General features: G+C 47.7%; 1 protein-coding gene and 1 long non-coding RNA gene across 5 annotated transcripts in view; one reads left to right on the top strand and one right to left on the bottom strand.

The window, feature by feature from the left end:
• Positions 1–216: 216 nt before the first annotated feature.
• Positions 217–18,561, top strand: SULT1E1 (sulfotransferase family 1E member 1). 3 transcript variants are annotated; one of them, XM_029073465.2, is made up of 8 exons: positions 217–438; positions 7,835–7,993; positions 9,810–9,935; positions 10,406–10,503; positions 12,891–13,017; positions 13,869–13,963; positions 15,718–15,898; positions 17,449–18,561. In XM_029073465.2, the coding sequence occupies exons 2-8, from the start codon at positions 7,849–7,851 to the stop codon at positions 17,580–17,582; spliced, it is 906 nt and encodes a 301-aa protein (XP_028929298.1). In that variant the 5' UTR covers positions 217–438; positions 7,835–7,848; the 3' UTR covers positions 17,583–18,561. The 3 variants fall into 3 exon arrangements, with proteins under 3 accessions (XP_028929298.1, XP_007667397.1, XP_007667398.1); XM_007669207.4 differs by lacking the exon at positions 217–438 and adding an exon at positions 536–740; XM_007669208.4 differs by lacking the exon at positions 217–438 and adding an exon at positions 3,185–3,322.
• LOC114814651 overlaps positions 17,484–26,011 on the bottom strand; it is a 21,884-nt gene continuing 13,356 nt past the window's right edge. For both annotated transcript variants that reach the window (XR_005660409.1, XR_003762405.2), the window contains exons 2-3: positions 21,157–21,198; positions 17,484–17,654 (exon numbers count right to left, since the gene is read on the bottom strand). This is a non-coding gene — a long non-coding RNA (uncharacterized LOC114814651). The remainder of the gene's footprint in view (positions 17,655–21,156; positions 21,199–26,011) is intronic.

Genomic DNA, 26,011 nt, shown 5'->3' with positions numbered 1-26,011 from the left:
CAGGGCTCAGAACCCAGGTCCCCTGAATCGCAGGCCCGTGCTTTTTCCACACTGCTATCCATGCGTGCACGGTCGGTTTTCCATTCCCCATGTGTCTCTACACTTCCCAGTCGGGATGAGCTGATCTCGATTTCACATTCCGCCTTAGGAGAGGGCTGGGTTTCCTCTGCTGGCTGGGCTGACATCTGCCTGTCCTGACTCTTTTCTCATGTGCAGGGCTGGAGCAGGGCTGAGCCATCTGGTAGCAGAAAGAGGCAGCCCCAGTCCAAGAAGGCAGCACTCACTAGATCGTGCCCTAGGTAAATCGGTTAGTGCTTGTCAGCGAACAGACCAGCCAAGCTCCTTTCGTGGGAGGAACCTTAGCACACCAGCGGTGGAATGGAGACACGAAGAGGTGAAATTACCGGCCGCCGGCTCCAGCCCTAGCCAGTAGCAGAGGTGGGAATGGCTTCTCCCCCTCGCAGATTCTGCTTTCGAGCCCTGCTCCCCCCCCCCCCCCCCCCGTCCTATCCAGAGGGGCCAGAGTCTGAGGAGGCTCATAACGGGAGGGTTTGGAGTAAACCTGAGCCTTCAATGACCCAGAAACTTGATCTGACATGGGAGGAGTAAAAAAGAAGGATGAGAAAAACTCAGACCCTCCCACTAGTTGAGGGAGGGGAAATTTGAAAAAGAAAAAATAACCGCAGCTTTGGAAAGTTAAAGGAATAGACGGACTTGATCTGAAATCATCCCAATACCAGGTAGGAGGTTGTGTGTGAGGGTGTGTGTGGTGGGGTGTGTGTGTATGTGTCTGTATACACACATGTGTGTATATGTGTCCGTGTACACAAATGTGGGTGGGGGGTGTGTGTATAACATATGCCTCAAGACTCTTTTTGTGAAAAAATATTGTATCTAATACCTTCCGTCTTTCTATGTATAGTAGGTGATTTCTACATACATTTCTAGGGCTAAAGTCAGTATTTAAGGACCGTATTTAAAGCAGGCTCACTTCAAGCTTTTCAAAACGATTCCTGAGGGATTTTTGGCTGTACAAGCTCACATTTGTTCCTCTTTATGCTGGGGACACGTGCGGGTAATATATCAGGGCAAAGGGCAGGGGGAGGCCGGGGAGGAAAGTGAGGGAAGTTTTACTCGAAATTGCTCTTCGATTTAAGGTCTGCGAAAGGCGACCCAAGGAAAGCAGATGATTGACTCTCAAAATTTTAATTCTGAACAGGGCAGTGTGGATCATTCAGGACATGTAGATAACTGTCAACATGCAGAACTAGTCTTAGATGCAAACGATCAAAAAGCGACACCATAAATTCATTTAAAAAAAGTCCAGGGAAAACAACTGTTATGCTTTTCTTGGGTCATTTGAGTGGAAGCTTTGGGAACAAAGCCAAGGCTGGAATTCCTGTTCTTCTTCCTAGAGTTTTCCAAGTGCTCCCTCTGAATTTCCCTCCTGCCAGAACCTCCATCTGTTCTTAATAATAATGATGGTATTTTTAAGCACTTTCTTTTGAGCCAGGCACTGTAGTAAGCTTTGGGGTGGATACAAGCAAAACAAGCTGGACACAGTCCCTGTTTCACGTGGGGTTCACAGTCTCAATTCCCATTTTACAGATGAGGTAACTGAAGCCCAGAGAAGTGAAGTGACAAGCCCAAAGTCACACAGCACACAAACGGCAGTGCGGAATTAGAACCCATGATCTTCTGGCTCCCGGGCACGGGCTCTATCTGCTACCCTAAAACGACCCTCCGAACGCAGAAGCCTACTTTCCTCTCGCATTCCATCCTCTTCCCAGTGACCTTAGTGCCCTAACAAAATATTGTCCCCTTCATTAAGGTGGTCATTAATGGCTCCCGCATGTTTCAGACCAGGGGTCACATGTGAGCCCACACGCCCCACGCCAGGCACGCACTGAAATTCGATCACGACATATATGCGATTTCGTGCAAGTACGAGGTTTCCGCCCGACTCTAGAAAGTTTATCCAAGGTGGGTGTCATGGGAGTGGTACGGGAGGAGGGGATTATCCAGTGTGTTTGCACACTTCCCCACCCAGCCCCGACTCCCTTAGAAAATGAGTGCCCCTCCCAAGATTTGGAACTAAGAGGCTGTTTCAGTACTGGACGTAAAAACTTCCAGTGCGGTATCCGTACTGGACAGCAGACATGCCAGCTGGAAAACTGACTGTCCAGTGTAAAACCAGACCCTTGGCCAGCATTTCCTTCCAAGAATCCTTGGCTTCAGCCTTGATCCCTGCACCTGGTCCCGTTCCATCTACTCATCCACCTCAACTGATTGCTTCCCCCAGGAGCCATGATTCCAGACAGTGGCCTCCTAGAACCCCAATGCCCCGAACCCCAAACCCTTAAACCTACCTCTTATTTCCCACAAAAGCCCTCCTTGCCTGCCTGGACCATCTCACCCTCAAGCTCACTGTGGGCAGGGAATGTGTCTGTTTATTGTTAAACTGTACTCTCCCAAGCGCTTAGTACAGTGCTCTGCGCACAGTAAGCACTTAATCAATACGATTGAATGAATTCCCAGCCACCCTCTGTGGGCTCATCAGTGCTTAGCTAGGGGCCGTTCAAGGATGAACAATGGGGCTCAACGGAGCAGCCGAGTGAGAAGAATCCGGACCTGGGAGTCAGGGGATCTGGTTTCTACTCCCAGCTCAGCCAGTTGCCCTCTCTCTGACCTTGGGCAAGTCATTTAACTTGCCTGACCTCCGGTTTCCTCATCTGAAAAACTGGGATTTGATACCTGTTCTCCATCCCCCTCAGACTGTGGTCCCCACCAGGGACAGGAACTGTTTCCGATCTGGTCAGCTTGCATCTACCCCGGTGCTTAGTGCAGTGCTTGGCACAGAGAGAGCACTTAAATACAATTATTATTATTTTAGTGATGATTAAAATGAGAGGGGGCAGCGTGAGGTAGGGAAAGCACCTAAATACAATTATTATTATAATGATCATTAAAATTAGAGGGGGCACCTTGAGGTAGGGTAGCATGACTCCGTTTTATTTTCACATCATTGTCCTGCTTCCTTCTAACACTGTTGTTTAGAGACTGCCCAAGGCTTGACAGGGATCATTTGGACAGCAGAGTATACCTTGGACCTCCATACATAATTAATCCTTGCCTCCCTAGGAGTAACCCCCAGGAGCGATAACCCGCCTCCTTTTATTCTGTGTGCTCAGATAATATCACTCCAAGAAACATTCCAACCATATGAACAGCACACAGCCTCCTCGTTAGTAGACGGACTCTAGCTCTCCCACCTTCAGTATCACTTCATCCTTCTGTCGAAAGCCCGGGAGCAACCAGTCAGGTTGTAACTTCTTCTTATTCCTTTTGGAATGTAGATTTTCAGAAATCGGCCTTGATTTAGCCAAGTCTTAAAGTCTACTCCTGTCATCGAGACTGTCTGATTACTGATATTACTTTTCTATTTCTTGCATGTCTTCTAATCCTGTGTGTGCTTTGGGTTGCTTTTTCGGGGGAAATAGAGGTCAAAGTGTACTGTCCTTTAGGCTGTAAGCGCGTTATGGGGAGGGAACCTGTCCACTGATACTGCTTTATTGTACTCTCCTAAGTGATTAGTAGGCACTTAATAAATACTATTGATTGATTGAACGTGGTGTAGACAAGGGAGGTTGCGTTGATTCGATTTCCATCACAGAGGAATTTCCAGCAAAGCTTGGGAATTCCCAGATGTTAGAGGAGCCTCCTAGATGGGTTTTTTTCTGAAATACAATCTTTCCTTTCTGGATCCAGTCACGGGAAAATTTCCTGATCTCATCCGAGGTTTGCTTCCTGGCATAAGATTGAAAGGCCCCTTGCTACAAAAATGAGGACAAATTCAGGATTGTAGGAGGAAGGGAATTAGCTCGCTTAAGAAGTAAGCTGAGAGGGGTGGGTATGAGAGGCAGAGAAAGATTTTGAGTCTCAGTAGGGTGGAGGTGGAGGTGCTTTGGAGTGGGAGGTGGAAATGGGGAAGGAGTCAAGATTGGGAAGAGAGAGAAAAGACTCCTTGGAAAGGTTTCATAAGGAGAAGTCCAAGTATGAGAAAGCATGAAATAGCAATAGCAATATTGAGCATTCATTGGGTGCAAGGCATTGTGCTAGGCGCTTGGGGAGTACGAAGAGGGCAGTGGCAATAATAATAATATTAATAATATTTGTTAAGCGTTCACTATGTGTCAAGCACTGTTCTTAGAGCTGGGGTAGATAAAGCTAATCAGTATGGACACAGTCCCGCAAGGGGCTCACAGTCTTAATCCTCATTTTATAGAACAGGTAACTGAGGCAATCGAGAAGTTCAGAGACTTACCCAAGGCCACACGGCAGACAAGTGATGGAGCCGGGGTTAAAACCCAGATCTTTCCGACTCTCAGGCCCGTGCTCTACCCACTTGGCCGCACTGATTCATTCCCTGTCCACAAGGAGCTCATTATTCTAGATCAATCAAAAACAAATACCACTAAAAAAAAAAATTGTATGTATTGACTGGCTACCTGTATGCAGTGAACTGTACTAAGCCCTGCAAAATATTATATAGGTGGTAATTAGCCAAGGACCCTGTCCCTTGAGGGGCTTAACATGCGCAGAACACTGTCCTAAGCGCTTGGGAGAGTACGGTATAACGGAGGTGGTGGATACGTGCTCTGCCCACAAGAGAATAGACTGTCCCTAGACTTTTGGGAAGCTGGGTAAGAATTTGGTTATGGGAAGGAGCTGTAGCTAAAAATGAGATATATATATATACATTCCTGTACTGCTTCAGATCTTTAAGCACTGCTTCAGATCTTTAAGCACTTAGATTTTCTGCTCCACACACGGTCGCATGTTTCTACGTTCTCCAAGTGCTCTCTCTTCAAACAGAGGGAGACAGTATAATCAAAGAAATAAACAGGGACTCGATCATTTCCGCAATGGGTGAGTGAAGGGAGAGTGGAACGAGAACATGTGTCAAAAGCCAGTTTAAAGCCATCCATCCCGCATTCTTCTGTGCTCCGGTTACTCACGAAGCTTCTAAATAAAACCCCACAAAAAAACCAAACACATCAGTCATATTGCGTGCAGTTAAGATCTATACAGGCATCTGCAGTTAAAGGTCAAGATCGTAAAAAGATTAGGATTTAATGAACCTTAACTTTAGCCCTAATTATGACTTCATTTGGTTTGCCTTTTATCTTATCTTGCTGTTCTAAGATTATAATATGCAACTGGCCTGATAATAAACAACTAAATGCCCTTGTGGGAAACAGAGGACAAGGCTAGTTCTGAGCCCAATCTAAATTTTCCCTGGTGGGATGCCTATTTACAATCCCCTATTGAGTGTCTGAGATTGAACCATTTATGACCTTGCTAAACACTTAGGACAGTGCTCTGTACACAGTAAACGCTCAATAAATCCCACTGATTGATTGATTTAACCAACTGAAGCAGCGGGGCCTAGTTTAAAGAGGACTTGGGGGTTCTAATCCCGGCTGGCCAACCGCTTGCCGTGTGACCTTGGGTAAGTCACTTAACTTGCGTGGGACTCGACTGTAAAATGGGGATTAAATCCTATTCCCTTCTACTTAGAATGTGAGTTTAGTCATCCCCGCTCTGCCACTCGTCAGCTGTGTGACTGTGGGCGAGTCACTTCACTTCTCTGGGCCTCAGTTACCTCATCTGTAAAATGGGGATTAAGACTGTGAGCCTCATGTGGGACAGCCTGATCACCCTGTATCTACCCCAGCACTTAGAACAGTGCTCTGCACATGGTAAGAGCTTAACAAATATCAACAAATACCGACATTATTACAGCCGTAAGGATGGTATTTGTTAGACACTTACTATGTGTCGGGCACTGTTCTAGGCACCGGGATAGATACAAGCTAATAATAATAATAATGTTGGTATTTGTTAAGCGCTTACTATGTGCAGAGCACTGTTCTAAGCGCTGGGGTAGCTAAAGGGTGATCAGGTTGTCCCACGAGAGGCACACAGTTAATCCCCATTTTACAGATGAGGTGACTGAGGCACACAGAAGTTAAGCGACTTGCCCACAGTCGCACAGCTGACAAGTGGCAGAGCCGGAAATCGAACCCATGACTTCTGACTCCGAAGCCCAGGCTCTTTCTACTAAGCCACGCAGATCAGGTTGGACCCCTCCCTTGTCCCACACGGGGCTCACCATCTCAATCCCCATTTTCGCAGATGAGGTAACTGAGGAACAGAAAAGTTAATGACTTCCCCGAGGTCACACAGCACAGCAGAGAAGCGGTAGAGCAGGGATTAGAACCAGGTCCTTCTGACTCTCAGGCCCGTGCTCTATCCGTTCGGCCACGCCGCTTCTCGTGTGAGACGGGCGCTGTGTCCGGCCTAATGAACTTGTACCTACCCAGCGCTTGGAACAGCATCTGATACATAGTAAGTGCTTAACAAATATCATACGAAAGAGGATGGTGAGGCCACTGGGTCCCAGTGGGTTAAAATTGCAGCCACTTCAATGCTGAGGGAACCACTTGGGCAGCGACCAGAGAGGCTTAAACCATCCTGCAAGAGAAACAACTGTGAGCCAGCCAGCAAACAAAAGGCCAATGAGATTCATTCATTTATTCATTCAATAGTATTTATTGAGCGCTTACTATATGCAGAGCACTGGACTAAACGCTTGGATTGTACAGTTGGGCAACAGACAGAGACAATCCCTGCCCTCTGATGGACTCACAGTCTAATCGGGGGAGACGGATGGACAAAAACAAGACAACTTAATCACGATAAATAGAATCAAGGGGATGGACACCTCATTAACAAAAATAAATAGGGTCATAAAAATCTATACAAATGAGGCCAGTGCTGAGGGGAGGGGAAGGGAGAGGGGGAGGAGCAGAGGGAAAGGGGGGAAAGGGGATTTAGCTGAGGGGAGGTGAAAGGGAAGATCCTCACACCTTTTTCCTGCCACTGCTTATGAACTTGACAAATACTCCTTTTCATGGTACTTGTTAACCACCTACTACGTGCCAAGCACTGAACTCGGTGGTGGGGGAGATGATCAGGTTGGACGCAGCCCCCGTCCCACATAGGGTTCACGGTCTAAGTCGAACAGGGGAGGATCTGACCCTCATTTCACAGATGGGGTAACTGAGGAACAGAACAGTTCGAGGACTTGCTCAGGGTTACATAGCAGATAAGTGGCAGAGCCAGAATTAGCACCCGGGTCCTCCGACTCCCAGGGGAAAGGAGAGCGTGTGGTGGAGCTGGGTAGCGCCTTCGCGGGAGCTCACCAGATGTCCCTCTTGGAGCTGCCGGACCACCGTGCTTTGAGCGTTCTGCCCTGCCCTCCGAAAGGGGTCGTGGCGGGGGGGGAGGGTCTCTTCACGTTGGGTGGGGGTGTTGAGGAAGAATAAGGATGGCCCTTACAGCCGCACCACTGTGACTGGACCGACTCCCACCGCCATGGACTGGAAACCTGGGGCCAGATGCTTGTGATCCCAGGCCGGTGACGGGACACTTGTGATCCCAGGCCGGTGGGGCCCCGACACGGTGGGGCCTACTGTCCGCTGCCTGATGGAGGCAGATCTGGTGGCCGGAGGCTGGGGGTTGGGGACTGAGGGCCGTGGTCCGTCGGCTAGGGGCTGGGGGTTGGCATCCATGGCTGCTGTCAGCTGAGGCCACTGGGATGACAACAGATGATCACCCCCCGCCCCCCAACTCTTCCCTTTTCACTCTTTCTCCTCCAACCCCTTTCCCTGATCGCATCTTTCCTCTTTTGCCTCACCATCGGGTGAGAAATGGAAAATAGATATTCCTATTTTAAGAAAGGTAAGTTCTTTGCTTTTTTTCCCCTAAGATTTCCTCTCGGAGATGGAATCCACATCGTCTGAAATAACAGAATTAAAAGAGATCCACGGCATACCCATCTACGCATCGTTTTGGGAAAATTGGGAGCGAGTGGAAACGTTTCAGGCCAGGCCAGATGACGTTGTCATTGTTACCTACCCTAAATCAGGTGAGCCCTGTTCTCGAGTTTAGAAATTGTTCTAATGGGTCTCTGTGGAAGTCCAGGGAGAAAGCGGAGAGATTAATTAAATCCTGGGCTCCGCCCCAAGGCTGAGAAGGTGCATCCCTTGAGTTTCCTGCCTTTCTCCTTCCCCTCCGTTCTTCCAATCTCAGCCTCAGATGAGGCTAGAGCACGGGCCTGGGAGTGAGAAGGACCTGGGTTCTAATGCCGGCTCCACCACTTGTCTGCTGTGTGACCTTAGGCAAGTCCCTTAACTTCTCTGTGCCTCAGCTACCTCGTCTATAAAATGGGGGTGAAGACTGTGAGCCCCAAGTGGGCTCCGTCCAACCTAATTCGTTTGTGTCCAACCAGAGCTCGGAACAGTGTTTGATCCATAGTAAACACTTAACAAATACCGTCGTTACTATTATTTTTAGGTAGCCTCTTACAGGGAGGATACTATGGGCTGGTGACGGTCAAATATTTCAGTCGATCAATTGAGTGCTTAGTGTGTGCAGAACACTGTACTAAGCACTCGTGAAAGTACAACTCAACGGAACTGGTAGACATGATCCCTGCCCACGAGGAATTTACTGTCTAGAGAGAATTTACTGGCCGTGCTGCCTATCTGGACCAGTGGCCTGGGAGGGTAGCATGGTTACTTTGCAGAGAGAAGTCCAACTCAGGTATACCGTACTCTCCCAAGTGCTCAGCACAGTGCTGTATACACCTTAAGCGCTCAATAAATTCGACTGAAAAAAAATAGGACAGTGAAATCAGAGGTCCTTTTAAGAATAATAATGATGGTGGTTTTGTGAAACACTTAGGTACCTGGCACTGTACTAAGCGCTGGTAGGTACAGGATAATCAGATAATGCACTCTCTGTCTCATCTGGGGCTCTTGGTCCAAAGGAGAGGAAGAACAAATATTTCATCCCATTCTGTGGGTGAGCAAACTGAGGCACAGAGAACCTAAATGACTTGCCCGGGGTCTGGGACATTGCCAGCGGTTCTCAGCCCTAAATCCTGGCCCTAAGAGCACAAGGAGTCACTGAAGGAATGCCCGGGATGCCCGTCGGCTTCCACAGGGTTCTTAAACCCCTTCAGTTATTTCAGTTTCCTAACACGAGTTTTGGGGGCCTTTTCTGCTCAGTGCACCCTTACATTCCTTCCGCTGCCCCTACCCTTCCACCGAAGCCCAGTAAGGCTTTGGCTCAGCGAGCCGCGTAGCTTCCTGACTCCCTTACTTCCCCCTTAATCCTCCTCTCTGATCGACTCGGCGAAATATTTAGACTTCCATCCGGGAGGGACCCCGCAGAGTGACTCTCCTGGCTTCCTCCTCCCTCTCCTGAATGGGCCGTCACCTGTCCAGCACCCCTCCAGGTGCTCCTCTCCTGGTCCCGTCATGAGGTCACCCAACCGGCAAGTGGCCGAGTCAGGATTAGAACCCCGGTCTCCTGACTGTGGGAGTGCTCTAGGCTTGGGGATTCTGGATGATTTCTGCGGGGCACCATTACATGGCGCTGCCTGGGCACATGACAGGATAAAAGAGGTGTCACGTGGAACAGGAGGACCAGCTAATTCTCTCTGCCTCAGGGGGTCAGATGTCAAAGGCCGGAACCGTGCGTTCGGCCTCATTTGTCCAAGTCTACACAGGGGCCTCGTCGTGGTCTGCTCCCTGAATATCCAACACCCTTCCTTCCTTCGCTTTCCCCTCCCTCACTTTCTCCTCCCTTGGCCTCCCATCCCTCCCTCTCCCCCCCATCTCCCTCCTTCCCCCCTCGGTCCCTCAGAGGCTGAAATGGCTGCCGACTTGTGTTTCTAGGAACTACCTGGATCAGTGAAGTTGTGGACTTTATTTACAATGATGGCGATGTGGAGAAATGCAAGCGGGATGTGATTTTCAACCGTGTCCCTTACCTGGAAGTCAAGTCGCCCGACATGAATGAAGGTGAGCGACTGGTAGAGATGGCCAGCCTGAGAGAAGAGGGAAGCTTCCTTTCACGCTCCCCTCCTGGTGGAAGAAGAGGGCAGAGGGGATGTCTAGTCCCGGTCCCTATTCCCAATCCAGGCCAAATTCTCACCTTGCAGTCTCACATGGGGAGAGCACTGTGACGACTCCTTGAGTCCAACTATGTGGATAAGAATTCTTGAAAACCACTCTGGGGCTCGCAGGCGTGAGGGAACACAACTTGGAGATCTTTGAGGCCTCAGTTTCCCCATTCGTAAGACAGGGTGCATTATCTAGGCCCCTGTCCCCCAAACCCCCATGACCAATTTAGCCTTCCCGGAAGAATGGGAGGGCAAAATGAGAAGTGGAGAAATGGAGTGAAGAAAATCCAAGGGATTTTTTTTTAAGATTCCCCAGGACCACAACAGTTATCACAGCTGGCTGTTTTTAACTCTTCGTGTGCTCTTTAGGGGTCCAGCAGTTGATAGAGATGCCATCTCCCCGTTTGGTGAAGACCCACCTGCCGGTTCAACTCCTTCCGGTTTCGTTCTGGGAGAAGAAGTGCAAGGTGCCCATACTGAGGGGGAGGGAAGGGGAGGTGTGAGTGACTCCAAGGGAGGAAGATGGAGAGACAGAAGAACAGTCATCCAGGCATGAGTTCGAGAGACTAGTCTAACGGCTTGGCTCAATGGCAAGAGCCCGGGCTTGGGAGTCAGAGGTCATGGGTTCGAATCCCCGATCCGCCACTTCATTCATTCAATAGTATTTATTCAGCGCTTACTACGTGCAGAGCACTGTACTAAGCGCTTGGAATGAACAAGTCGGCAACAGATAGAGACGGTCCCTGCCGTTTGACGGGCTTACGGTCTAATCGACGGGCTTACAGTCTAATCGGTCAGTCTAAGCCACTTGTCAGTTGTGTGACTGTGGGCAAGTCACTTAACTTCTCTGTGCCTCAGTTCCCTCATCTGTAAAATGGGGATTAACTGTGAGCCTCATGTGGGACAACCCGATTACCCTGTATCTACCCCAGCGCTTAGAACAGTGCTCTGCACATAGTAAGCGCTTAACAAATACCGACATTATTAGTATTATCAGGCTCTCTGATTCTTGAGTAGCAGGGAGAGTAGCGATTTGCACAGCCCTGTACCGAATGCTGGAGGAAAGGGTACGGCATAAAACAGACAAGGTGGCTGGTCCTCAAGGGGCTCCCGATCGAGGGATAAGATGGGGAGTTGAACAAGAGACCCCAGACCGGAAAACGACATCAGAAGACAAAAAGAAAAATAAACACTCAAGTTTGTATAGTTTCAAGCGCTTCACCCTCCAGGCAGGACTGTTGAGAGCTGCCATCCAAATGACAAATGCCGATCCCGGTATTCTAAAAATAAAGGAAGGCCTCAGGCTGCTGCATTTTAGCAGAGTGGACTCAACTTCAGGTCTGGGGAACCCAGGTGATCCAGGGAGAGCTTGAGAAGGCTTCAAACTCCCAGGGGGAGTCCAAGATGCAAGGGACCCTCACCCCGGGAGAGAGTCGGGCATTCAGGGTGTCCACCTTGGGAGAGAGACAGCATATCGTGGCTCAGTGGAAAGAGCCCGGGCTTGCGAGTCAGAGGTCATGGGTTCTAATCCCGGCTCTGCCACTTGCCAGCTGTGTGACTGTGGGCAAGTCACTTCACTTCTCTGGGCCTCAGTTCCCTCATCTGTAAAACGGGGATAATAATAATACTGTTGGTATTTGTTAAGCGCTTACTATGTGCAGAGCACTGTTCTAAGCGCTGGGGTAGACACAGGGGAATCAGGATGTCCCACGTGGGGCTCACAGTCTTAATTCCCATTTTACAGATGAGGTAACTGAGGCACCGAGAAGTTAAGTGACTTGCCCAAAGTCACACAACTGACACGTGGCCAAGCCGGGATTCGAACCCATGACTCCAAAGCCCATGCTCTTTCCACTGAGCCACGCTGCTTCTCAATTAAAACCCTGAGCCCCATGTGGGACAACATGATCACCTTGTACGCCCCCAGCGCTTAGAAAGGAGCTTCGCACATAGTAAGCGCTTAACAGATACCACCATTATTATATAGGTATGCCCATCCTAGGATTTGGGGGGTCAGGTTAGAAAGGGGTTATGGCTTTTTGGGCTGGCCAGTGCTGGCCTTTTCATCTCCCCTCAGGGATGTGCAAGAACTCTTCGTATCACTGGGACTCAACTAGCTCAGGGCAGACAAAAAGGAGAAAAATGGAAGAGAGCATTGCCCAGCCATGAGGAGAAGGTTCAGTTCCTTCATGACGGAGACTGCGGGAAGAGCTGGGAGTATTTGGGCCGTGGGCCTAGAAGAAAGCATTTTTGGGAACCCAATAATTAATTCTCTCTCCTCCCTCCCTCTCTCTCTCTCTCTCTCTCTCCCCCTCGATCTTTCTCCATCTGTATCTTCCATGATCTCTTTGTTTTTCTTTCTCTCTTTCTATCCCTCCTCGATCTCTTTGTCTCTTTTTCTGGTGGCCTCCTTCTCTCTGCCTATTTCGATCCCTCTCTGCTTCTTTGTTTTTCTATTTGTCTCGGTCTCTTCATTTGTCTCTCTGTGTCGGGTTTTGTCTCTATCATTCTGTTCCTGTGTCTGTCTCTATCTTTCCTCTGCTTCTGCCACTTTCTCTATCTTCCTTTTTTTTTTGTTTTGCCTATTTCTGTTCCTCATTGTCTCTCTCTCTCTCTATCTGCCTCTCTGCCCCTTGGTATCGTTCTCTTTTTCTCACTCCACCTATCTCTTTGTCACTCCCTCTCTCTGTCTCTCCAACTGTCTATCTTTCTGTTTCTTTGGCTCTATCTTTCCATCTATCTCACTGTCACTCTGCCTCCGTCTCTCTGTGTGTCTCCATTGGTCTTCTTGCCTCTCTATCTCTCCCTCTGAGCTTTTCTCTCTCTGTCTCTCTGCCCCTTCTCCCACTTCCAGATGATTTATCTGGCCCGGAATGTCAAGGATGTGATCGTCTCTTTCTACTATTTCCACCTAATGGCGGACGGGCACCCCCCTCCAGGCACCTTCACGGAGTTCACGGAGACGTTTATGAAGAACAAGGGTAATGTCGGCCTCTTAGTCACCTGAATATTTCTAATATTCCTGACCACCCTTCTCCATCACTGAGGTTGAGACCAGATAGCTGCTCTTCTGTCAGGGTCACATTAAGTTTTGGAGAGGGGACCAGGAAACCCTCCCCCTTCTCCATCCCCCCACCTCGCCCCACAACCACAGTCAGGTGAAAATTGAGGTACCCCTTCTCAGGTTGTCAATAGCCCTCATCAGCAGCAGGACAACATTCGATGAGCAAACCCTGACCTTGGGCTGCGGCAGGGTCTTAAACAAGATCACATGCATGTGGTACAGTGCTCTGCACACAGTAAGCACTCGATAAATAGGACTGACTGGCTGAGTCAGTAGCTGCTGGCTTTTCTCTGCTCCCCTCCGGACTGCAAGCTCCATCTCTAGACTGGAAGCTCAATGTGGGTAGGGAATGTGCCTGTTATACCAGTATGTTCTATTCTCTCAAGCGCCGTGTACGGTGCTCATACACAGTAAGCACTTAATAAATGCGATTCACTGATTGATTCTTTCCTAGGGAGAAATAGTGGGCATGTGAATCGCGATTCTCCCTACGCGATCTTCTTCTTCTCTTGCTAATCACTTCCTCGTCTGCTCACGTGCATTGCAGTTTCAGCCTCAGTTTTATCAATTACTCGATCAAGGGTATTTATTGAGCGCTTACACTGGTCGGAGCCCTGTACTAAGTGCTCGGGAGGGTTCAATAGACTAAGCAGGCATGATCTTCCCCTTATTTTCCATACATTTTTGGTTGACCCATTTGAACAGCACTTTCTATAGTGATGCAAGCCCTAGGGTCCACAGTCACCTCTCTCTCTGGTTTTATTTTAGTACCTTATGGGTCCTGGTTTGATCACGTAAAAGACTGGTGGGAGAAGAGGAACGATCAAAACCTTCTCTACCTCTTCTATGAGGATCTGCAAGAGGTGAGATGTGGACCTCCATTTCCTCGGTCTGCTCGGACTTACTTGATCATTTCAAAATGGGGGCGTTTGGGCTGTGCTTTGGAAGCCTTCAAAATCTGTCACTTGGAGTGGAAAATTGGAGTGGCCGACCACCGTTTTAGAACCTCACCATTTCTAGGCAGGAGGTTGGATTTGGAGAATATCACGTACTTGCTGTTCACCCCACCCCCAGTCCCACAGCTTTTGGTTCCATATACATAATTTATTTTAATGCCTGTCTCCCACTCTAGACTGTAAGCTCATAGTGGGCAGGACGGTATCTCCCAACTCTTATAGTATTATCTCCCAAGTGCTCAGTAGATATGATAGATGGATTGATTGATTGCACAGAGCGAAGCCCAGCTGGCTTGAGTTATTACCAGGTCTTATCAGGACTGAATTTACTTTCTTTCTCAGCTCTGGGAAAGCAAATGAGAAGGAAATAGATGTTTGTACAACTCCAGCAGAGATGGAAGAGGGAGTTGCATTCAAGGTGCAAATGAAGGTTCTTACGGACAGGGATCATATCTACCAACTCTGCTTTACTGCACTCTCTCAAGCACTTAGTACGGTGCCCTGCACACAGTATGTACTCGATAAATACAATTGATCGATTGACTGAAGTGACAGGGCAGGGATTAGAACCCAGGTCATTAAACCCAGGTCCTCTGCTTTCCAGGCCCATGCTCTTTCCACTAGACCTTGTCGCTCCTCTATTTGAGACGCTATTATTACAGTATTTCCTTTAATCTGTTATAGAGGCCCAATTACATGAAACAGAAATGGTGTCGAACAGGAAGCTTTCCTGTCCTCCCTCCAATAAGCTTCCTTCTCTTCTTGATTTCCTCCTTCTACTCGTCTTACCAATGCTCAGAGAAAGGAGAAGCAGTAACAATCAGACCTGAAACTCTCAAATCCTTGTCTCTTCCAAGATTGTAAACTCCTCAAGGGGTCAGGAATTGTGTCTAACTCTCCCAAGTGCTCAGTACAGTGCTCTGCACCTAGTAGACATTTCCTACATACTCTCATTTGAAGGATTGGTGTTTCACTGGAAACTCCAAGGCTAAACTTAGTCTGGGCCTTACAGATGACTGAGGAAGGGTAAGCATGCTTTATTCAGTCACTTTGTATTTATTGAGGGCTTGCTGGGTGCAGAGCACTGTACTAAACGCTTGGGAGAGTACAATATAACAATAGAACTGACATATTCCACGCCCACAATAATCTTAAGGTCTAGAGGGGGAGAGAGACATTGATATAAATGAATAAATTACAGATATAGACATAAGTGCTGTGGGGCTGAGCAGGGAGTGAATAATAGAGCAAGTCAGGGCGATGAAGAAGGGAATTGAAGAAAAGGAAAAGAGGGCTTAGTCAGGGAAGGCCTCTTGGAGATGTGCCTTCAATAAGGATCTGAGGAGGGAGGGTGCTCCAGGCCGGAGACAAGACGTGGGCGAGAGGTTGGCAGTGAGGTAGTTGATACTGAGGTGCAGTGAGAAGGACAGCATTAGAGGAATAAAGCGTGCACACGGAATGAAGTGTGCAGGCTGGGTTGTACTAGGACACAAAGTGAGGTAGAAGGGGGGGGGGAAGAGTGGGGAGTTAATATGAGTCACTGAAAAGCATCTATGCAGGATGAATTTCCCCCGTAGTGCTAAAATATATGTGGGTCACACGCACACACAAACACGTGGACCCCTTACCCCGTGACTACTTGTCTGATTTTCTCCCCATAGGATCCAATGCGGGAAGTGCTTAAGGTAAGCCAATTCCTGGGCAAGAGTTTGTCACAGGAGCAGCTGGAAAGAATCCTGAAACATACCTCCTTCAAAGTGATGAAGAAAAATCCTTCTACCAATTATTCGACCCTTCCAGAAAACTCTATGAACCATGATGTGTCTCCCTTCATGAGAAAGGGTAAGAAGTTCCTCTCTGGAGAAGCAGTGTGGCCTAGTGGAGAGAACACAGGCTTGGGAGTCAGAGGACCTGGGTTCTAATCCCGGATCCTCCGCTTACCGGTTGGGTGACCTTGGTCGATTCACTTGGATAAGTTTTCCTCTTCTGTAAGACGGGGAATTCTCCCTCCAACTTTGCCTGGGAGCCCCATGTGGACCAGGGTCTGTGTCTGACCTGATCATACTGTTCATAACTTTGGTATTTGTTGTGCTGAGATGGATTCAGGCAAATCGGGTTGGAATCAGACCCTGTTTCCCTTGGGGCTCACAGTCTCAATCCCCATTTTACAGATGAGGGAACTGAAGCACAGAGAAGTGAAGGGACTGGCCTAAGGCCACACAGCAGACAAATGGCACACTGGGATTAGAACCCATGACCTGCTGACTCCCGGACTCATGCTCTATCCACTATGCCATGCTGCTTCCCGGGATTAGAGTACTAGTGCTTAGTACAGTATTTGACCCAGAGTAAGCATTGAACTAATCCCATCATTATAGTTATCTGATTCCTTCCCTCTGGCTGATGAGTCAGCCTGGGAAATATTAGGGGTGACAGTGAGTTGGACTAGCCCATGTTACTAGACTATTATGACTTTCATGCACACCATTAAGTGCTTTGTTTAAAATTTAGTCAGCTCTTGCATGCCCTTGAGCGTCTATAGGCCCTGTGGGTAGGTAAATGAAAATGAAAGTTGGGCCAGACTGGGGAGACAGTTCTAGCCCCGAGGAGAAGTAAACTGAGGTAATCTTTCTCCCCTCCAAACTGGGCTGATGTAATCCGCCAGGTAGACTGACACGATGCTGGAAAATGTCTAACTCACACCTCAGTGGCAGCTTTTTTTTTCAAATATTTCGGGTCCCCCAAAATAACTGCTTGTATTCTATTTAGATAACTTCCTCCTTGACATCAGACCTCACAGGTGTGGCTTTGTCAGGACTTCAAGTATCAGAATAGCTTGACTCCCATATTTCGGGAAACCCTTAGAAGTCATCTTCCATAAGCTTTCACCTACACGCTTTACTCCCCGTCCAGACCTCCGCCCCGACATTCTGGCAGAGAACTTGGGCCCCAGGGAGTCAGAAATAGGGTGGCTGTTTGTCTCGTCTGACACCAGACGGTTCTGCTTTCAGCTGATCTGCCCCTGTCTGGCATTGGTACAGCGCCGGACACTTTGCATTCTAGTATTTTTGATTTTCAACGTCCTGCCTCCCTTCACCTCAGTTCCTGCCGCTGAGTTCTGTGGCTTGGAAGTGGTGTTTGTATTCAATCATCTGCCTGATATGAGGAGGGACGGCACTCCAGGCCAGGGGTAGGATGTGGGGGAGAGGTCGGCGGTGAGATAGATTAAATCGAGGAACAGTGAGAGGGGGAGCAGTAGAGGATGAAGTGAGCAGGCTGGTATGCTAATAAAGACCATTGATGGATTAAGGTAAATACCGTCTCTAGGGGGAATCTGTGGCTCCAGGATGGTGGAGAGGCATATTTAATCTTCACATATTTTTCTCTGGCAGGAATTTCTGGGGACTGGAAAAATCACTTCACCGTGGCCCTGAATGAGAGATTTAATGAGCATTACAGACAGAAAATGGAGGGCTCTCTGCTTAAGTTCCGCACCGATTTCCAAACGGAGCCGGCTAAGATTTGAACCAGTTTCTTCGTCCTGATCTTCTCCCTTCTTCATTTACGCTGATTGGCCTAGCATCTTCTGCTGTTCTTTCTGATGAGTAAAAAGGGATGAGAAGACAAATGGACAGGAAATAACCCTGACACAATCGGTCCCTCTCGCAAACTGTCGCTTCCCTCTCCCCATCACTCACCTCTACGTGGCAGAGGGGAAAAGGAGGATGGAGGTTGATGACCCCTCTCTCGGGGCCCCATCATCACCAGAGCAACCAGCAGAAAGGATCCGCATTGGAAGTGACAAGGACTCACATCCTCAGAGATGTAGTCCCGCTTCCCATCCATGGGCAACAGTGGGATCTGGGCTCCGACTAGGGTGACTCGCTCTGCTGGAAAGTGAGGTCTCAGTGGCCGCATCTCTGGGATATTCAAGCCGACAACTGGATCCCTTCACCAAGAATGTAGCACTGAACCTCAGATTTGTCACATCCATTATGGGATTGTCTCACTTCCAGTGGCCTCCCAGGTGGACACCTCCTCCCCGCCATGGCCCCGTTCCACCTCCTCCTCCTCCTGGCCCTTCCTTCTACCTCTGTCTCATCTACCAGCCTGCCTGTCTCTTCCCAACTTCCAATTCCACCCCTCCCACTGCCTTAGGTGAGTGGAAGGTGGGGACCGAGACAGAATTGAAAATGATGGGGGAAGCAGAAGGAGGAAGAGGGGGTTGGTTCACCTTCTACTGTTCCTGAAAAATCTCATCCAACCTCAGTCACTCCATCTGGAAAATGGAGGAATAGCATTTCCCTCTACTTCACTCTTTCCAGAAATTTGTTTTGAAGTAGGAGTCGGTGGCAGGGTCACCGTAGATAAGTTGCAGGAAAAATCTGCTTGAAAAGTAAATTTTCTTCTTGTTGATAATACAACTTTCAGTGATCTCTCATTTAGTTTTCTGATCTCTTACCCTCGTTATGTTGCTATTCAATAAAAATCATTGTAACACCGGCTTTTTCTTGTGGGGATTTAATAGATCTTCATTTACTGAAACTGTGGGATATATTTTTTAAATGCTAATCTTGAAAGAAGGAGAATCTGGAAACAGCATGACCCCATGGAAAGAGCACGGGCCTGGGAGTCAGAGGACCTGGGCTCTAATTCCGGCTCTGCCATTTTTCTGCTGAATAACCCTGGGCAAGTCACTTCACTTCTCTGTGCTGCATTTTCCTCGTCTGCGAAATGGGGATTCAATTCTTGTTTTGATCGAACAGTAGTAATTGAAAATGACGGGGGGAGCAGAAGGAGGAAGAGAGGGTTGATTCACCTTCTACCGTTCCTGACAAATCTCATCGAACCTCAGTCTCTCCATCTGGAAAATGGAGGAATAGCATTTCCCTCTACTTCACACTTTCCAGAAATTTATTTTGAAGTAGGAGTCGGTGGCAGGGTCACCGTAGATTGTGAGCTCCTTGGGGGATCTGATTATTTTATATCCAACCCAGTGCTTTGACAGAGCTTGAAACTTAGTAAGCTCCTGACAAAAATCTTCTTACTGTTATTATTATTACCATTATTACTCCTGCTGCTCCTACTCCAACTTCCAATACTACTATGAGTAATAGTAAAGTGTTCTGGGTTCGGCAGAACACATTTCCAAGATGTCTGCCCCAAGCGAAAACCACCAGTCGGGGTGAGAAATGGCGATGGTCACTCTCACAGTCTGGCTGCGTGCTCGTATGGAGGGAGCAAAGGATTGGGTCAGGCTCATGATTCCACCTGGATATTTGGCATCAAAACTGTTATTCCGCTGAAGATGGTCTGCTGTTGAGAACTCTAGACTGTAATCGCCCCCAATAATAATAATAACGTTGGTATTTGTTAAGCACTTACTATGTGCCGAGCACTGACAGGGTAATCAGGTCGTCCCCCGTGAGGCTCACAGTCTTCATCCCCATTTTACAGGTGAGGTAACTGAGACACTGAGAAGTCAAGTGATTTGCCCAAAGTCACCCAGCTGACAGGTGGCGGAGCCAGTATTAGAGCCCATGACCTCTGACTCCTAAGCCCGTGCCCTTTCCACTGTGCCACGCTGCTTCTCTAGACTGTAAGTTCATTGTGGGCAGGAAATGTGTCTGTTTATTGTTATACTGTACTCTTCCAAGTGCTTAGTACAGTGCTCTGCACACAGTAAGCTCTCAATAAATACCACGGAATGAATGAATGAATGACTTAGCAGCAAGTTCCCACACCTAGACATAGGTCAGCCAACCCAATAGTCCGGGGGCTGGGTGGTGCTCTGTACCCTACATTACATTATGGTTGAAATTGCCAGTTCCAGAGGTTTCCACTGGAAGCAGTGTGGCCTAGTGGATAGAGCACGGGCCTGGGAATCAGAAGCCTGCTGTGTGACCTTGGGTAAGTCACTTAATTTCTCTGTGCCTCAGTTACCTCACCTGTAAAAGGGGGATTAAGACTGTGAGCCCCATGTGGGACAGGGACTGTATCTACCCTGATTAGCTTGTATACACCCCAGTGCTTAGAACAGTGCTTGACACATAGAAGCGCTTAAAAAATACCATCACCATCATCCATACTGTCACATGACCTGAGAAGGAGCATACCCTGTTGGAAAGAGACCTAGCCTGGGAATCGGAGGACTTGGGTTCTAATCCCAGCTCTACCATTTGCCAGTTGTCTGACCTTGGGCGTGTCATTTAACTTCTCTGTGCCTCATTTTACTTCTTCTGTTAAATACCTGTCCCCCTTAGACTTGGAGTCCTACATGGGACCAAAACTGTCATCATATAGGGTCTACATAATGGTAGGTATAGGCTCTCCCAGGTGTCTGTAGATGATTTACTCCCTCGGGGAATAAGCAGAAAGAAACCGGGTGTGAGCTTACTGTCAAAGATTAGTTTTGACTTGGTAATGACATATTTAGGAATGAGATTTGGCCTTTCAAGCATTTTCAAATTCCTTTCAGAGTGCAATTATCTCTGGCTTGTTCTTCTGAATGCCTGCAGCACCACCCTAGATAGCCGGGCATTACAGAATTGCCTGAGGATGATGATGATGGAGAAAAAGCAGCATGGTATAGTAGAGTACAGGCCTTAAAAACTAATAATGCTAATAATGTATTTGTTAGGCACTTTATGTGTCGAGCACTATTCTAAGCGCCGGTCTAGGTACAAGTTAACCCGGATTCTTCCTCAAATGGGGCTCACAGTCTCAGTATCTTGAATACCCATTTTACAGGTGAGGAAACAGAGGCCCAGGGAAGTTAAGTGACTCACCCAAGGTCAACCAGCGGGTTACTGGCAAAGCAGAGATTAGGACTCAGATCCTCTGACCCCCCAGGTCCTTACTCCTCCACTAGGCCCCACTAAAATGATAATAAAAACAATAACAACCATATAGACCACCTACAAATCTCTGGTTGTTGGGTGGAATGAAACTTTGTACTGTTAAAGAAACACATGAGCTGGAAGAGATTTTCCCAAACCATCGTTGTTTTTACCCAAGGTGGACTATGACTGTCCCAGTCACTGTCATTAGATTCCACAGGATCAGCAGAGATGCCAGGTTGAAGTTTCCATGACACTTACGCGTCCTGCCAATGTTGTCTCTGGTCACTCTTTTATCAGGGTCTGCTGGGTAAATAAATCCATCAGTCACACATCTAGTTTTTCCCAGGCTTCTGATATGCTTTCTGAGAAATGGACGATAAGTCCTGCTGAGTGCTCAAATGAGGAGGAATCTCCTGAATTATCCCTTTCCTAAACACGTTCAGTAGTCCTCTGTATCCAGAAAAATGCTCATTAAACAACACTGATTGACTGATTCATTACTAAACTGGTGCCTTCCCAATATGGAGTCTCTTTATTAGATCAACCAACAAAAGCCAGCACCTTAACAGTAAAAAGAACGTCTCTATCACCCTATTCAGCTTTGTTTCCGTGTATACTTCCCCCCATTTTTGTTGCTTGCTTCTGAGAATTGGACTTAATTTGACTTGGCTTCCTTGCTCCATTAATCACAAGGTCCTATCCCTCTTCTTTACCTATCATTACCTTTGTCTTTTTCTTGTTTTTCATTCAATAGTATTTATTCAGCGCTTACTATGTGCAGAGCACTGTACTAAGCGCTTGGAATGAACAAGTCGGCAACAGATAGAGACGGTCCCTGCCGTTTGACGGGCTTACAGACTAATCGGGGGAGACGGACAGACAAGAACAATGGCAATAAATAGAGTTTTTGTACTTTTACTGTTTTTTCTTTATGTGTCTTTTGCCTGTCCCCAGCTCTGTCCCTTATTCTTTAATCGGGAGCCCCTTGAGGGCCAGGGACCGTGTTTAGTTTTCACCTACATACTTGTTCCCAGCACTTAGTCCAGTGCTTTGTACAAAGTAATCGCTTAATAAATCCCATTACTTCTACTGCTTCCGTCATCTCCCGAACCCCGGATTGCTACCTCCTGAGAACAGTTACCATAAAGGCAGCAAATTCATATTTGGGCTTTTTGAAAAGTCAAACCAAAAGAAACAAACTAGAGACTGTGGGTCACAGAAGTCCACGGGGATCCAGAAATCACATATTCCCCAAGACAACCTTGGACTCTGAGCATCTGCGCATGCGCAGAGACCAGGATCTGGCCCTTGGGGACAATTGGCTTTGGTGCCCTTTGACCTTCAGCACCCATGGCAATATCCATGTCCACCTCATCCCAGGGGACTGGAGACAGCGGGCGGAGAACGCTTAGTGTGACCTGTGAAGGCTGCATGAGGGCAATCTCAAAAACCTGCCCTAGCTATTACTGGGGCAAAACAATTTATCCACACATCATAGCTGAGACGGTTTCCCTCAGGACACAGCCAAGGGGACTGCGATTTCCGAAGCCGGGATGGGCCAGGCTGCGGTTGGAGCCACCCTGGACTGTCCCACCCCGTGGGGAGAGAAGCCAGAGGAAGAAAGATGATGGGTGGGCAGATAAACGGAGAATTAGCAGCCTGGATTTGAGATTGTTTATGAAAACAGCGCAGCTTTGTTCCCACCTCCCAGAAGGTTTTCCTTATACTTACACAATCCAAGCAGCCAGTGATCTCTGACAAAGGACAGAGTGTTACTCCAAAGGAATATTCTAAATTATTCCTTGAGGGTTACAGCAGCCTCAGGGACTCATTAGGAAGGGGAACATTCATGCTACATCTGAACAAGCAAGGACTGCCTCGACCAAGGACAAATCCGTACCAAAAAATAAACCATTTTATTTATAAGCCGCTCGGACCAGCGGAACAAGTATACTCAATAAAGCGATCCACAGGGACCTGACTTAGAATTCTGGATCCAAAAGGTACCTTGAGAAGTCATTGGATCCAAGGATAGCAAAACAATCTCTGAGCTGACCTTTCTAGGTCTTGGGCACATCCATGAGGTTGCTGTCTTATCTGGAGTCGTGGAACAGTGTGAGTGCTTCCAGACATGTGAATGGCACATTTGCTGAACAGATGTAGGTCACTTCTCTCTGACTTTACTCTCCTGTGGTCCGATTTGGTTTTTTAGTGGTATTTGTTAAATGCTTACTAAGGGTCAATCGATCAGTACGAAACAGTGAGCTGGGGTAGATACAAACTGATTAGGTTTACAATCTTAATCTTTGTTTAATAGATGAGGTAACTGAGGCACAGAGAAGTGAAGCGACTCGGAGAGTCATTTGGAGAAGCTTCTTTGTCCTCTTCCACTGACATGGACCCCTCCCAGAGCTCCCTTGTCTCTCTTCTGTGTCACCCTTCTGGGCAGAGACATCAACATGACTTCTCCCAGACTCCCTATGGAGGAGGGACTCACACATGTTTGGCAGTAACGTCGACAGTGTCTTTCCATGACCAGTGGGAGGACAAGACTGTGCAAAGGATACTGATTTTAATTTTTCAGAACCATTTTCTGTCTCTGTCTCTCCCTCTCGCTCAGTCTCTGTGCCCTACTATGATTTCACCTAGTCTTAAGATTGGCAGATCTTCCGATCAATCAGAGACTGTCTGCCAAAATCAATCGGTGCTATGCCCCTAATCCAATCACATGTAGTTTAGCCAGTACACACCTGTATCATGTACCCCCTGGAGCCCTCTGAATTCTCTTGAGTGGCTTTCAATTTTAAAAGTCTGCTGCCCCAGCCGTAAACATCCAAGTAGAGATTTTTCTGAAGCCAGGAGGGAATGTGAGGCTGCAGAGAAGGCGAGAGATTCAGGGCTGAAGAGGGAGATTTGGGGATCCTCCGCAGAGAGGGAGTAATTGAAGAAATGAGAGCGAATGACTTCTCCAAGGGAGTGAGTGTAGATGGAGAATAGAAGGGGACCCGGAACTGAGACACGAGGGACTCCTTATTAGAGGGAGCGAGGCAAAGGGGGAGTCTGTGAAAGAGGCTGAGAAGGAGCAGCCAGAGAGATAGGAGAAGAACCAGGAGAAGACACCATCAGTGAAGCCAAGGGTAGATAATGTTTTCGGAAGGAGGGGGTGGTCCTCGGTGTCAAAGCAGCTGAAAAGTCAAGGAGGATTGAGTTGGAATAGGGGCAGTCAGATTTGGCAAGAAGAAAGTCAGTGGTGATATTTGAGAACTCATAGCTCTAAGGATGGCGGAAGTCAGACTATAGGGAGTCAAGGAGAACAATTTGAAGAAAGGAAGAAGAAGAGGCAGGAAAGTGGAGGGAATGCAGAGGAAGGGGGGAGATTTTAGGGAGATCATGACTGATGGTTTCAATTTAATTAATAAAGTATGCGGCCAAGTAATTAGGGGCCAGCGATGAGGAGGAGGGCGGGAAGACAGGAGAAGTGGAGGGACTTGTTTTCATTGTCATTACTGGGCTCCCAGCTCCCACTGTTATTATGAGGGGAGGTGTGAGGTTTCAAGGGATGGACTCAGATTCCCGAGGGCCCTAGAGATGCTCTCTGGAGTCAAATCTAGCTCTAGGCAGAAGGAGGGGAGCAGGTTAGTTATGCCATTTCTGACATTTAGATTGAGTGGTTATTTCATGGTGTTCCTTCTGTTTTTATTTATTTGGCTCATGAGGAGTTAGAAGCTTCCTGGCCAAAAATGCCTCAAAACAATTAAAGGAACTGAGTGGGTCCAACTGTCAACCACTGACTTGCAATTATTCTAATAATAATGATCAGAAATTTTAGATTTCTATACCATTACAGAACCAGAGAAGCAGCATGGCATAGTGGATAGAGCAAGGGTCTGGGAGTCAGGAGGACCTGGGTTCCGATCTCGGTTCCGCCACTTGCCTGCTGTGTGACCTGGGGCAAGTCGTTTAACTTCTCTGAGCCTCTGTTACCTCGTCTTTAAAATGAGGATTAAGATTGTGAACCCAATGTGGGACATCGACTATGTCCAACTTGATTAGCTTTTGTCTACCCCAGCGCTTAGAACAGTGCCTGGCATCTAGTAAGTGCTTAACAAATATAAAAACAAACAAAGAGATAAACGACAAAAAACCCCTAACATGGGACACTTGGTTACCTAATTCCATCACTGGCTGAGGATGAGAGCAATAGAGCATCTAGTTCCCCCCTAGACTGTGAGCTCGTTGTGGGCAGGGAATGTGTCTGATGTTATATTGTACTCTCTCAAGCGCTTAGTACAGTGCTTTGCACACAGTAAGCATTCAATAAATATGACTGAATGAATGAATGTGGTTGTGAGGTGCAGAAAATGGATCAATCAATCAATCTATTTATGAAGTATTTACTGCGTACAGAGCACAGTACTAAACCCTTAGGAGAGTACAATATAACAGAGTTGGTAAACAAATTCCCTGCCCTAAAGGAGCTTGAAGTCTAAAGGAAGAGGCAGACATTTATATAAATACATTACGGATGTGAATTTATATATCTTAGTGTCTGTTTCCCCTTCTAGACTGTAAGCTCGTTGTGGGTAGGGAATGTATCCTTTTATTGTTGTATATTCTCCCAAGTGCTTAGTACTGTGCTTTGCATACGGTAAATGCTCAATAAATACAATCAGATGAATGAATGAATGAATGAATGTGAACAGAAATGTCGTGAGGCTGAGAGTGGAATGAATAAAGGGTGCAGAGAAGCAGTACGGCGCAGTCGAGAAGCAGCATGTTGTAGTGGGTAGAGCACGGGCCTAGGAGTCAATAGGACATGTGTTCTAATCCTGGCTCTGCCACCTGTCTGCTATGTGACCTTGGGCAAGTCGCTTAACTTCTCTGTGCCTCAGTTACTTCACCTGTAAAATGGGGTTTGAGATTCTGAGCCCCATTTAGCACATGGAATGTGTCCGATCTGATTAGCTTGTATCTACCCTAGCGCTTAACAGCACTTAACAAATACCATTAAAAAAATAATAAAGGGTACAAATCCAAGAGCAAGCGGGACCCGGGGGGCGGGGGTGGGTTGGAGGGAGAGGGGTGGAAGTGAGTCGAGTCCTTGGGTGAAGAA

Source organism: Ornithorhynchus anatinus, chromosome 10 (genome assembly GCF_004115215.2).
Source record: "Ornithorhynchus anatinus isolate Pmale09 chromosome 10, mOrnAna1.pri.v4, whole genome shotgun sequence".
NCBI classification, from domain to species: domain Eukaryota; kingdom Metazoa; phylum Chordata; class Mammalia; order Monotremata; family Ornithorhynchidae; genus Ornithorhynchus; species Ornithorhynchus anatinus.
This window is presented reverse-complemented; position numbering and strand designations above follow the sequence as displayed.